General features: G+C 61.1%; 2 protein-coding genes across 2 annotated transcripts in view; one reads left to right on the top strand and one right to left on the bottom strand.

The window, feature by feature from the left end:
- ARL8A (ARF like GTPase 8A) overlaps nt 1-5042 on the top strand; it is a 21233-nt gene extending 16191 nt beyond the window's left edge. The window contains exons 4-7 of the mRNA XM_075174374.1: nt 494-587; nt 1787-1854; nt 2878-2948; nt 3101-5042. Of these exons, the coding sequence (XP_075030475.1) occupies nt 494-587; nt 1787-1854; nt 2878-2948; nt 3101-3150 (283 nt within the window). The 3' untranslated portion in view covers nt 3151-5042. The remainder of the gene's footprint in view (nt 1-493; nt 588-1786; nt 1855-2877; nt 2949-3100) is intronic.
- Nucleotides 3502-12927, bottom strand: GPR37L1 (G protein-coupled receptor 37 like 1). The gene is made up of 2 exons (XM_075174373.1): nt 12220-12927; nt 3502-8147 (listed from the first exon to the last, which is right to left on the bottom strand). Exons 1-2 carry the CDS (start codon nt 12910-12912, stop codon nt 7335-7337), a joined length of 1506 nt encoding a protein of 501 aa, XP_075030474.1. The 5' UTR covers nt 12913-12927; the 3' UTR covers nt 3502-7334.

Below are 12927 nucleotides of genomic sequence, written 5' to 3'. Positions count from 1 at the left end.
TGCTCCCGAAGTCCTTCCCCCTGCAAGGATCTCGATTTGACATCTTCTCTTCTCCATCATCAGCTCCTCTTATCTTCTCCACTTGTTGTCCTCTATTCTGAGTGTCTCCACACGGAGCTGCCACATGCAGACGAGCTTCGCTTGGGCACTTGGGGACAATGTGTTTTGCAGCTGCTTCTGCCCGGGCAGTGCCCGGGCTCCCCTTGCCCACCGTGTTCCTGCTGTCAACAGGGTGGGCCCTGCAGGGATGGGGACAGGGAGGTCCCCCACTCCCCTGGGAGACACGAGAGGCTCTCAGCCCCACAGCCTTCCTTGGGAAGAGGAGTCCTGGGGGGAGGATCCTATTATCCATCACCTCCATGTGCTGGCCTGGGAGCTGGTGAAGGCGATGCGGCTGCCGCGCGAGCAAGGTTTGGTGGTGGCACAAACCTCGGCGCAGCACTTGGGTGTGGGGACCTCGGTGCCTGCGTCAGGGCTGTCCCTTCCCTTGCAGGTACATGGTGGATGCCGCTGACCAGGAGAAGATAGAGGCCTCCAAGAATGAACTGCACAACCTGCTTGACAAGCCACAGCTCCAGGGCATCCCGGTGAGCTGTTGCCTGAATAGGTTCCCCCCAGCCACTCATGGTGGCTGCCAGGGTTTGCAGCGAGGGGCTTGCATCTTGCAGAGCAGATTTGGGGGGCGGATCCCCTTCCTTGGGGGGTCCCCTTCCCCACTGCATTCCTGTGGGAGCTGGGGAAGTGATGCTTTCTAGCCCAGGGCCGGGCCAACCAGCAGGGAAGGGAGCTTTAGAAGAGACCAAACAAACCCCCCGAAATGTGAGATCTATCCTCTCGCATGCATTTGCACCTTATTTACGGTGGGACATTAAGGTCTCGTCTCCTGGGAGGGCGGCTGCGGGGCTGTGACGCTTGCAGGAGTGGGCTGTGGTGGCGGCGCCGTGCACACTGCACGTGCTGGGGCAGGATGCTTACAGAGCATCCAAAATCGGCATCCTTTGAAAGGAGCTAATTGAGGATCTTGCTCAGATCCCAAGCGTTCGCTGCCAACTAAATGAAGCCCCCGAAATAACGCGCCGCGTTTGCAGCCCTTCTGAGTGCTCTTTTTTGAGAACGAGTCTCCAAATTTAAATTGGGGGATGCTGCGTTACCGTGCTGCTGCAGAGGCCCTGGCTCACCCCGGGAAGGCAGCTGCAGCCTCAGTGCTCTCCTTGTCAGATGACAGTCGCGTGGCGCGCTCCGGAGGGATGAACGAGTCCGGCCGGGTGATTATTTTCCTTGCATAGTCTGAGGATGCCTTTGTGGAAGTGAAAAGCCTTGAAGTAAGGAGAGATCAGTGGATGGTGCAAACAGCCATTGCTTTTTTGGGCTGGCTGCCTGCAGAGAGCAGGTTCTGCATGGCATCCGCATCTTGCTCCTTCCTGATAACATCGGTTTTAGCCATTTCACTTGATTTTTTGCTCAAAGATAGCAAGAGGCTCCTGGGAGAAGGTCCTAGATGGCACGAGAGATGCTGGTGCCCTTTAGGGAAGATGTGCTGTGGGGCCAGCTTCTCACTGGGACTAGAGAGTACACAGGAGATGTGTATGGGCTAATTAAGGCTGTTAATTGAAGTGCTCTGCCTTCATATTGCCCACTGAAGGGGTTTTCTTCATCTGGGCACACCCGGGTGAAGCGGCCAGGGCTGTCTTGAATCTCAAGCAGGGTCAGCTTCTGGGTGGCAGAAGCAGGTTCCCGCCTGGTCTGGTGGCCAGGAGCTTCAGGTGTCCCCTCTCCTCTCCTGCAGGTCCTAGTCCTGGGGAACAAGCGAGACCTGCCCGGTGCCTTGGATGAGAAGGAGCTCATTGAGAAGATGTAAGTGTGCCAGTGGCCTGGGCGGCTGCGGTGGGGCTGTGACACAGTGTGCCTCCCCTGTTCCTGCCGTGTCCCCACCGGCACGGTCATCCTGCTGTGCTCTGCTGGTACTCCTTCCCCAGCTGAAGTAGCATCGTGGTGCCGGGGGTGGGCTGGCAGAGATGGGTGGCTGGGGATGTCCCAAGGCAGTGGCTGGCGGAGGTGACGTCTCGATGCTTGTGGGGATGGGGAGGAGCTGGCAGCCACGGCCGCCAGTGCCAGGGCTGGGTCCTGCGTGCCACACGGTGGCGTTGGGGCCCGGCAAGGCACGGCACAGCTCTCTGCAGTGCAGCTGGGCTCCACGTGGGTGCTGCTCCCGTCACCCTCAGGGCTTTGCCCCGCTGCCTGGTACGGGCGCTGCGCCCCCAGCAGCGGGCAGCCCTCAGTGCTTGGAGGTCAGATCCTGCTCTGGTGTGTGACACCATCCACCTACCTCTCCCTTATTTCACCACCCTTTGCCGTGCCGGTGCGCGGCCTCCTCGCAGCCGATGCTGCCTTCTGCCCACCTCCACCCCTCCACTGCAGTTAGGGGACTGAGACGCTGTGCTGACTCGCAGCATCTATGCTCCCCCCCAGCCACCCCTGTCCTGCAGGCATCTATGCAGCTCCTGCGCTGCCAGCCCTGTGCCGCTCCCAAACCCTCCCAGCCCCATCTCGCCGCAGGGCTGTGCAACCACGGTTTAGGGAGGGAAGCTGTGTGATTTCGTGGCCAGGCTCACCTTGAGGTCGGGTCCCTTCTGCCCCATCACTTAGCCCCCCACAGACTGCACCTAGCCATCAGTCATGGGCACGGTGCACTGGTGTCCTCACCCAACCTGCATGGAGGTCCCCAGGAGCCTGGGGAGACACTGCCCCTGCAAAGTGTCCCCTGTCTCGGAGCTGGGATCCAAAGGGACCCTTCAAAAGGCTGCCTGGAGGCGTCTCCTGTCGCCGCCAACGCACAGCCCGGGGCATCTGCAACCAGAGCTCACTTCTCTCCTGCAGGAACCTCTCCGCCATCCAGGACCGAGAGATTTGTTGCTACTCCATCTCCTGCAAAGAAAAGGACAACATTGGTGAGTACCAGCGGCTCCAGTCTGGGGCTAAGGGTGCAGCGGTGGGTGGACAGCCCGTGCCCATGGCAGCCGCGTGCCTCGGCTGTTTGCCCAAGTACAGGAGCGGGTGATGGCTGGAGGGGGAGGCTGTAAGTGTCCCCTTGCTTTTGCAGACATCACCCTACAGTGGCTTATCCAGCACTCGAAGTCTAGGAGGAGCTGAGATCCTGTGGACCGTGGCTCGAATCGGGAAGATGCCATTGTACAAGCCCCTGCCCCTTCTCTCTCCTGCTCTGTCCCTCCAGCTCTCTCTCTAGATGGGTATTTTTAGGGGACCCCAGACTCCGCTCGCATTGAGGTGGAGCCCTTGTTTTTATTGTAAAGAAAATGTCTGACTCTGCCCTCCTCTCCTCTCCTCTCCTCTCCTCTCCTCTCCTCTCCTCTCCTCTCCTCTCCTCTCCTCTCCTCTCCTCTCCGCTCCTCTCCGCTCCTCTCCTCTCTCTGTCTCCTCCTCCCATTTTGGCACTGTTCTGTTGTTGTCTGTGTATACAGTATATATATATATGTATATATATTTTAATTTTTTAATTTAAGCGATAGCGCTGTTACTAAACTGGGCCCTGTGAGCGGTAGGAAGGCTGTGAGCTCCCCGAGGCCAGCCGAGGATCAGCGCTGGGCGGAAGATGAGGGTGGTGGCAGAAGGCAGCCCCTTGGGGACGGGGCCATGCCAGGCTGCGGGCAGGTACCCTGGGGCTCCCTTGTCCCTTCCCCAGGTGTCCTACCTGTACCCCCAGGCAGGGAGCATCCCAGGGGTGTCGGGAGCATGCCCGCCTTGCCCTTCCCCGGGCTTCGGCCCCACGGGCAGGGTTTGGGGGGAGGCGATGCTGCCCCCCCTGGGCTCCTTGCCCCTCCGGGGGGACAGGGATTACTCACGACCCGCTGCAATCAGCCTGCCCCCCTCATGGCCTCTGGCTGCCATGCCGCTGCCCCAACCCTTCCTTGCTGCCCTGGGCCGCTTGTCCCCTTGCCCCACGTCCCCCCTGGCCCCCACGCCTGGGCCAAATCCTGCCCTGCTGCCCAGTCCTGCTACTCGGCTGTGCTGGGGCGGCGATCCGAGGGGCTGGTGCCAGCACGGGGGGGCCATCAATGCCGGCAGGGGAGCGGGGGGCTCCTGCCCTCTCCCTGCCCCAGCTGCCCCCGGGGGTGGCTCGGCCCTCTCGGGGCGGCTGCGCTGGCTCCCCCCGTGCCAAAAGGCATCACCGGCGCCCGGCTGGGGGCTGCTGGCTCTGCCCCGGCTGAGGACATCGCGCAGGGGCGCCGGGGAGGAGGGGACACATGGAGGCACCTTCCCCCGGGGGTGCGGGACCGTGAGAGCCCCTGTGCGCTGGCACCGCTGCCTGCTGGAGCCAGGGGGTGCTCCAGGACGTGCCCGGCTCCCCGTGCCCTGCTCCCCACGCCGGCCCCAAGCTCTGCTGCCCTGGCTGGGGGGGACACGGGAGCAGTGGGGTGGGCGGCAGGGCTGGGGGGGGCTTGGTTGGGTCATTGTCTGCAGGTGGGGAGAGGGCAAGAGGAAATTTTGGGGTGGTCAGGAAGGCTTTGCCCATCTGTGCTGTGTGATGAGTTGTTGGGTCTCTGCAGGTGCAACCTGGGCGCCTGGCCAGCTTGTTTGGAGCCAGTTTGGGGGGGCCTTAGCTGGGCTTGGGGGGGAATGCACTGGCATCCAGAGGTTGGGTACATAGGGGGGTCAGGTCAGCGGCACAGCGGGGAGGCAGCTGCCTGTCCCCAGCTCAGGGCTGGGGGAGAGGGTGGCGGTGGCCCAGGGGCGGGGAGCCGCAGGGCCCCTCTCACTGCCCCTTCCCCTGCTCAGCTCCGGGGCAGAGAGGCTGGGGGTTTCTCTTCTGTTCTCATTTTTGCAGAATTGCACAAAGAGAGGTTTCCTTTTTCTTTTTTTCTTTTTTTTTTTAATTTAATGAATTGTAAAGTGGTGTCACCCCCAACCCCCCCTTTTTTTTTAAGAGATATTTTGGCTCAGATTTGATCTCTGTTGGGAAATGATTCTTGTAACTGTACAATTTTTTTGCCTCCTAATAATAATAAATTAACAATTTTGCGTTGCGGGGTGTGGTTGCCGTCACGTTGCTTCCTCGCTGTCGCTGCCACCCGTCCCTCCTCGGTGCTGTGCCCGTGCATACGCGGGGGGTCCCTGTCCCCCAGGCAGCACCGGGCAGCTCCGTGGTTGTGCTCACCAAAGAGGTGCTGGAGCCAACACTGATGGTTCTGGATGCCTTGTTTTCTTGGCCTGGGTGCGAAGACGAGCCCGGAGACCGCTGGCTGTGGCCATTGCTGCTGCCAGACCTTCCTCTGCCCCCACATTGTGTCCCAGGACTGGCGCAGGGCCCTGCTTCAATGCTGGGTTTGCAGCGGGGTGGCTGCAGGGCTCTTGCTCCCTCTCCCTGCCCCCTTGCCCGCACCAGCTCCCTCCTGGGGGCTGTGGCCCTTGCTGGGGGGGGCACTGTGTCCTCTGGGGGCTGGCCCCCTGCACTGACCCCCCCAGGGTTGTGCTTTGTGCCTTATGGCGGCTGCCTGGGTACCTGGGCACCGGGGCTGGGACCAGGGCTGGGGTTCAGCCCAGCCCGTGGGGTGCGCTGCCTGCTATGGGGCCATGTGTTGCCTGCAGCCCATGATGATGGTGCTGCCTGCGCCCTCCCTGCCCCCCGCCCGGCTCTGCTCCTCCCCACGCATCCAGCCCCGCGGGGCCGCAGCAACAAGCCTGGCTTTGTTCGCCCTTGGCCCGGGCTCAGGACGGAGTGGCACAGACCAAGCGCATGAGAGCTGCCCCCGCTCCCTTCCTCCCACCACCACCGAACCCCCACAGGGACCCTGCTTGCCCGCGGGGATGCGAGGGGGTGAGGGCACAGTGGGCAGCCTGGGCTCTGCTCCCCCCATTCCATCCCCACACCGGGATGAGACCCCTCTTCTCTACGGCTGCACCCAAACTGCGGGGCCCAGCACTGGCGGGAGGGAGGAAAGGAAAAACCCAGTTTTGTGCTCTCGGAAGAAAACTGGGGCTTTGTTTCCCTGGAAACGGGGATGCGAAAGCAAAGCCCGGTGGGTGTCGATGCCGCACAAAGCCCGCAGTGAGCCCCTCACATTCACCCGGCCATAGCAACCGTCTCCCTCGCCCCGGCATTTCACGGGCTGGGGCAGGCGCCAGCGGCATGACAAGGAGCTTTAACAGCTCCAGCGGACAGGGCTGGTGTGGCCAGCCTGTCCTCAGCCTGATCCCACCGCCCGAGCTGCTCCCCGAAGCCCCCCCAGGTGGATATGGGGCTTGGAAACCCTGATGCCCTCAAACCATCATTCTGGGGCAATTTTTTCCCTGCAATGGGCAGGTGGATGAAGGCCAGGACTGCCGCACAGAGCTGTTTGGATGAGATGTGCTCACCCCCTTGGCTCCCCAAGGGGTGCTGGGGGTGGTGGTCCCGCATGGCCCCCCCCCAGCACTGCACGGCAGCACCAAGCAGCAGCAGCACCTTGGTCCTGCAGGGTGCAGGTGAGGAACCGGCTGCCTTGCAGGCCGCAGAGCACCTCAGCCCAGTGCTGGGCTGGTCGGGCTTTACTGGGACCATTTTAAGTCCTACCAACCACCCCAAGCCCAGTGCTTTGGAGGGGACCCTCCCAGAGGCTGGCCTGGCACCAGCTCGCTCAGCATCACCCCAGAGGGAGGGGGACAGAGGGGCCTTTCCCCATCGCCCTTAGGTACTGCCTGACCTGGCACAGCTGCTTTTCTGCCCTCATACCCCCCCAGCTACCCATGCCCACCCCAGAGCCCCCAGGTTTTAGGGAAGAGCCATCCAAGCCCCAAGCGCTGGCTCCCGGGGCTCTGCTCGGCGGTGCCGGACAGCTGCATGCGCGATGTGGTCTATGTTACTGGTTTATTGAGCTCTTACAGGGCACTGCTCGGATCTGGTGGGATATAGCCACTGGGACCTTCTTCTATGGAGGGGGCTGGCAGGAGGGGACGGGACAGGACGAGGGTAGTTTGTTTGCTATGTCCTCTGCAAGCCACCATGGAAACCCTCCGTAGTTTCAGGTGGGACCTTTCTGGCACAACTCCATCACTCCATCACCAGAGCAGCAACCCCTCTGAGCCTGGCCAGGCAGCCAGGACGGGAGGGTGCTGATGTCCTTGCTGGCCTTTGGGCAGAGGCAAGAAAGCCGCCAATGTAGCCACGGGGACTGGGGCTTCAAGACCCACTTGCCCAATGTGGGGCTTGAACCCCATGGTGCAGCCCCCTGAGCTGTCTCTTCTGCTTGCTCCACATCCAGACACAGGCACTAATGGCAAAACAACGTTTGGTTTTGGGAGGAGGTGGTGGATCGATCTCTACAGCTCCCTGGTGGCACTTAGCAAGGCGTGCCGAGGGCAAGGAGGGGTGGAGGGGACTCCCGGGGCTTGTCGAAGAAGATGGACGAGGACATCTCCGTTTTGAGCTTGCTGTCGGCGCTGCCCTCGCTGGAGGCAGTGTCAGGGCTGCAGCCCTCGCAGCAGCAGCAGCAGCAGTCCATGAAGGCCTGTCCTAGGGGTCTGCAGAGGCACAGGAGCAGGATGGGTGTCACCGAGCACTTGAAGAATAGGAAGAACTGGTTGATGAGGTTGAGCAGATCCAAGGTCTGCTTGGACATGTCGAGGGACATGTAGGCCACCACAATGTTGCAGACGTTCTCAGGGGTGGTGCAGAGCCCGTAGATGATGGTCAGCCCAATGATGGTGCAGTTCAAGTGACTCTCACACTGGCTGTGCTTGGTCCCTCGGCACTCGGTCTTCTTCTCCGTGCCGCTGATCCTCCGGGTCACCAGCTGGCAGCTCACGGTGAAGAGGATGGGCAAGCAGAAGTAGCAACCGAAGTACCACCACATCCGAGCGTTTTGGTAGGTGAGCACCAGCGAGTAGACAGACTCAGGCAAGTTGGACGAGGGCTTCATGGTGCAATACTCCGTCACCACACCGGACACGGGCGATGTGTCCTGTGCCAGCTGCCAGAGCAGGATCTCTGGCACCGACAGTGTCATGGAGCCCACCCAGATGACAGCCAGCTTGGCGATGATGGATTGGCACTGCTCGATGGGCCGGGCACTGGCCTGGGGGCTGGTGGCCGCGTGGAACCTGTCGATGCCCAGGGCACAGAGGCTGAAGGTGGTGACTCCCAGCGACGACACCTGGCAAGAGGGGAGGCAGAACAAGCGGGCCTTGCTGCAGGAACATTATGGGGGGCTTGGCTTTACCAGGCTGGTGGCAAACCCCTGGCTACCCAAGACCACAGCCCAAGACCCTTCCTCCAGAAGTTTTAGAGGGATCACAGCCTGTGGCTGCATCCCAGTGTTGAAGACACTTTTCTGTAACTCCTGAAGAGCAGTGGATAAAAATGTCCCTTGACCTGTTTGTCCCTGCCCAGCTCCCTTTTCTGCAGAAGGGAGAGGGTTTGCTGGATGTCTGTCTTTCTGTCCAGCCAGGGTGGGAATAGCAGGATTGTCCCTCAGGCTCTTCCTCTATTGTGGATAGCTCTTGGAGAGGAAAAGCAGGGACCATCACACCCACCAGCACCTTCCCAGGGTCCCCAAGGCCCCCCAGCTGCCCCAGGCTGGCTTGTCCCTGCTCTGCTCTGCAGAGCTGCTGGCCGCTTCCCGGGCAGGCCAAACAAGTTGAAGGCGCCGTTGTCACAAATCAGCTTGGGGCAATTTCCGCTGCATTGAGAATGGCAGGAAAAACATCCTGTTTGCCAAAGGGAAGAGGCCAAAGGAGGCAGAGGAATCGCAGTGGCTCTGGGAGGGCTGGCAAGGCACCGAGGGTCACAATCAGCATTCATGGTCCCAGCCCCAGAACTGCAGCTTTGCTCGGAGCCAAGTCCCACAGCCCTCGGCCAGGAAATTGGCAGAGTCACGTGCTGGTGCCCCCCAGCCCCGTGGCCATTCCTGGCCTCACGAAGCCATCAAATATCACCCTGTACTGAAGGACCTTCCTAGCACTCAGGAAACCTCTCAGGGCTCTGCATGATGCTGGGCAGCAGCTCTAAACAGGTCTGGCACTGCCCCCCCCAGCCTTTTCCAGTGGTCCTGGGTTGGCCCCTTAGGTGTAGCAGAGCACAGGAGCTCATGACGAGCACTGATGCCAAGCACCCAGCATCAGCGTTCACTTATGCACAGCAGCATCCCCCCAGCCACAGCACTGGGGCATTAGCCCAGCATCACCATCCTGCACCCAGCCCCACCGCCCAACAATGCTGCTCATGTCTCAGCTCCTCTGCCCAATGCCCAGAGCCACCCCGAGCATCCAGCACCGTTGCTCTGCCCCTCAACCAGCACCCAGCGCACTTGCCCAGCTCCCTGGCTGGCACCTTCAGCCCTCCCAGTGCTGCTGTGCTGCCACCTCTTCCCCTACACCCTCCCACAGGCTCTTCCGTCTCTCCTGGTCCCCTTGGTCCTGGCATGTAATTCAGACTCGGCAGAGCATCCTTCCCCAGTGCCCTGGCAGAGATGCAGCTGGTGCCACTGGTCACCCCAGACACATCCCTGCACACCGCCTGTCACCAGGAGTCCGTGCAGCCAGCTCTGCTCCAAAAACCTGGCTTTGTGCCCCCCCACAGAGCAGTTGAGTAGCCACAAAGTGGAGGACAGAAGATTTGCTCCTTACAGAGTTCATCCAGCAGCCTGAAACGCTTGCACAGTCCCGTACAGAAAGGCTGGACATTAACTACTGGGCTGCAGACTGATTCCCCTCTCATGGCTGACTCTTTGCTGGGGAACTAGCTCTGGCCTGGCCATGCCCTCCCACCCTGGCTGAAGGGTCCCTGGTGCCGGGTCCCAGTGAACAGAGAAGCCCTGAAGCCCCTTTCTGCCCTTGCTTTGGGGCCCAGAGGCAGGAGGGCAGGGCAGGATTGGCAGCTGGGGGGGCAGAGCGGGAGTAGCCTCCTGCGAGGAGGACCATGCCTTCCCGGGACTGTGCCGTGCCCATCCTGCAGCAGTGCCAACATCCCGTTGTCCTTCCTGCCTCCTTCGGGGACCGAGCTGTCCCAGGGGCACCCTGGTGCTGCTGAATCACTGCACCTGAAGGTGCCACCCCCCAGGGATCCCCCACAGGGAGATGGCCAGGGAGCCCATGGGCAGCCCAGAGACAAGCCATGGCAGACCCTCCTCAGGAAGGGGTCTGGTTTGGGGACATCACCCTTTCCTTCCTGTCCTCAGCCGGGGTGCTGAGCCTGCCTGCCCGGGCAAATGAGGGTCCATATTCCTGCCTCTCTCTGAGTCCTCATTCCGCCTAGCTGCGACGTCAGGGGCCTGAGGTGGAGGATACAAACAGTTCATTTAGTAAGGGATGGGGCAAACAGTTCATTTAGTAAGGGATGGGGCAAACAGTTCATTTAGTAAGGGATGGGGCAAACAGTTCATTTAGTAAGAGGCTGGGGTGGGACACCTCCAGAAATGAGCAGCTCCTGCGTGCTGAGCAGGGGAGACAGTGCGGAGAGGCGGGGGCTGCCCATCTCCTCTAGCAAACACCACTTCATCGTGCTGGGCTGTAACTTGCAGGTTTAGGGCTTGCCTGGCAGCGTACCCAGGGTGCGGGTCCATCACCCCAGGCCTGCGCCCAAAGGACCCAGCGGCATCGCTGGGGTCTCCTGCTGGGGGAGTGCACAGCCAAGATGTCCATGAATGTCCAGGGACCCCCGCGCCTCTGCAGAACCTGCGCAAAGGCACTGACACCCGGGAGCTGACTGTCATGGTGCTAGCAGGGGACGGAGCAGCAGGACAGAGCGGGGCTATTGGTGGCAGCAGTGGCCTCAGACCTGCTCACCTGCAGCGGGGGCTGTGCCAACCCATCCAGGCCCAAGTCTACCCCCAGCCCATGCTAGAGTCACCCCAGCTTGCAGCTGCTGTCGGATGAAGCAGGAGAGGCTAATCAAGCCACCCAGGGAGCGGGATGCAGCCAGGTCCTGCACCTGAGAGCCCTGCAGGTCCCAGCAGAAGCTGGACCAGGGAGGGGGATGTTGGGGAGGGGATTGTGATGGGCCATGTCAATGTCTTGGGGCCATTTCTTTGCCTGTAATGACTGAGGTCCCTACAGCCACGAACCTTCCCCGTCTGAGTGCCAAGGCCTGCTCTCTGTCCCCTCCAGCTGTTATTTCTCTGAGCAGGCTTGAGTTCTGGTGATGGGCACGGACAAGACTGGCAATAACAGATAGCCAGGTCCCAACTCAGCATGATGACAGCCCTGGGAGGGGCAGGGCTGGCCTGGGCATGGGTGCCGAGGGGTGTCAGTGGTCCCACACAACCTGATCAGGTTTGGGGAGAGCAAGGGCAGCGGCCCCAGGCCCTCAAGCACAAGCCATGCCCTCAGCTTGTGGCTGGTTTTCGTATGTTGTGTCAGGGGCTCCGTGGGACAGGCAGGTTTTGAACCCCGTCTGGCCTGACCAAGCCTGAGAGGGTCTTCAGGGACCTGACATGGTCTCTGATCCCTTCGAACCTTGCGTTTGCATCCTTCTGCGATAAACCGGGCTTTGGAGCCCCAGACAACACGCACAGGCAGGCTGGGTCTGCCTGTCGTACACGGGCGCAGAGGGGAGCAGCCTGACCCCAGCCATCCCTGCAGGATCGGAGATGCCCCACAGTGTGAGCTTGTTTTCAATGCAAGAGCAGGACCATGCAAAACCATGCCATCTGGGGCGTTTTTGCTCATTCTGCCTTCCCCTGTCACCACAGTCCCTGTAGCCTTCTCAGTGGGTCTCCAGCTCACCCTGAACGTGGCCAACCCATCGCATGTGAGGCTTGAGGACAAGCAAAGATCTCAGGTTCCCAAACGTAATCCCTGGACTCTCCCACCCCAGTGCTGCTCAGCACTGCCCCACCTGCAGCCCCCTGCCCTGGGGCCATCCTCAGCAGCCCACCATAGCCAGTGCTGGGCCAGCACACTGTGGGATGTTGGGCTGGGACAGACAGACGGAGGGACCCCATGGACAGAAGCCCCCATGCTGGCTGGGCAAAGGAGGGTCTCAGAGGCTCTTCCCAGCCCTGGCAGCGTTGTTGCTGGCTGCAGGGCCTGAGGAATGTCCCAGGGCAGAGGGAAAAGGAAGGTCAATATTGGGACCATCCCTCGGCTCCTTGCTGTGCCCCACAATGGGGGTGTCTGGGGCACATAGCCCTTGTGCCAGGCCACAGGCAGCATGGATTGCCCCCAAAGCAAGAGAGCAGAGAGGAAACAAGTCCTTGAGCCCTCCAGGGTCCTTGTGCAGCTCCTTACCTCCATGAAGGGCACGATGCGACAGGAGACATCCCCCAGCAGCCTCTTCTTGGTGATCTCGTTGAAGATGACCACAGGCAAGCAGAAGAAGAGGATGAGGAAGTCCCAGAAAGCCAGGCTGGCCAGGATGGAATTCCAGGCACTCTTCATATAGTAGTTATGCCACACGATGCACATCACGGAGAGGTTTCCGATGATGCCCACTGCGAAGACAATGAGGGACAGGAACATCACGGCATAGGCGCTGTAGGAGTTCTCTGTCACTGGGTACAAGGGGTTCTGGATTTGCAACCGTTTGTCAGACACAGTGGTGAGGTTGGCTCGGGGCTCTTCCCCCTCCCCGGCTGTGGGGACCCCTTGTTGCTGCTCAGATGGGTCCGTGCTGGATGGCAGCAGGGCCTTGGTTGGGTGCAGGCTGGCGGAGTTGAGGGGCCGCGGGAATTCCACCCGCACCCCCGGCACGTACTGCTGCACCGACTTGGAGTCCTCCTCCGTCCCCCGGCGCAGCCTCTCCTTCATCACCTGGACCTCTGGACTGTCCTGGGAAATAGTCGGCAGAGTTCTACCTCCGTCTGCACCCTGGGCATGGTGGGTGCTGCCTTCCCTAGGCTGCCCAGCCCTGCTTTGCATCGCCACAGCCCCTGGCACCAGCAGCATCAGCAGCAGGAGGACCAGTGACAGCGGTGAAGGCATGGTGCCTTCTGCACC

Source organism: Calonectris borealis, chromosome 26 (assembly GCF_964195595.1).
Source record: "Calonectris borealis chromosome 26, bCalBor7.hap1.2, whole genome shotgun sequence".
Lineage (NCBI taxonomy): Eukaryota > Metazoa > Chordata > Aves > Procellariiformes > Procellariidae > Calonectris > Calonectris borealis.
The sequence above is the reverse complement of the archived record's forward strand: the minus strand, read 5'-3'. Positions and strand labels throughout refer to the sequence as shown.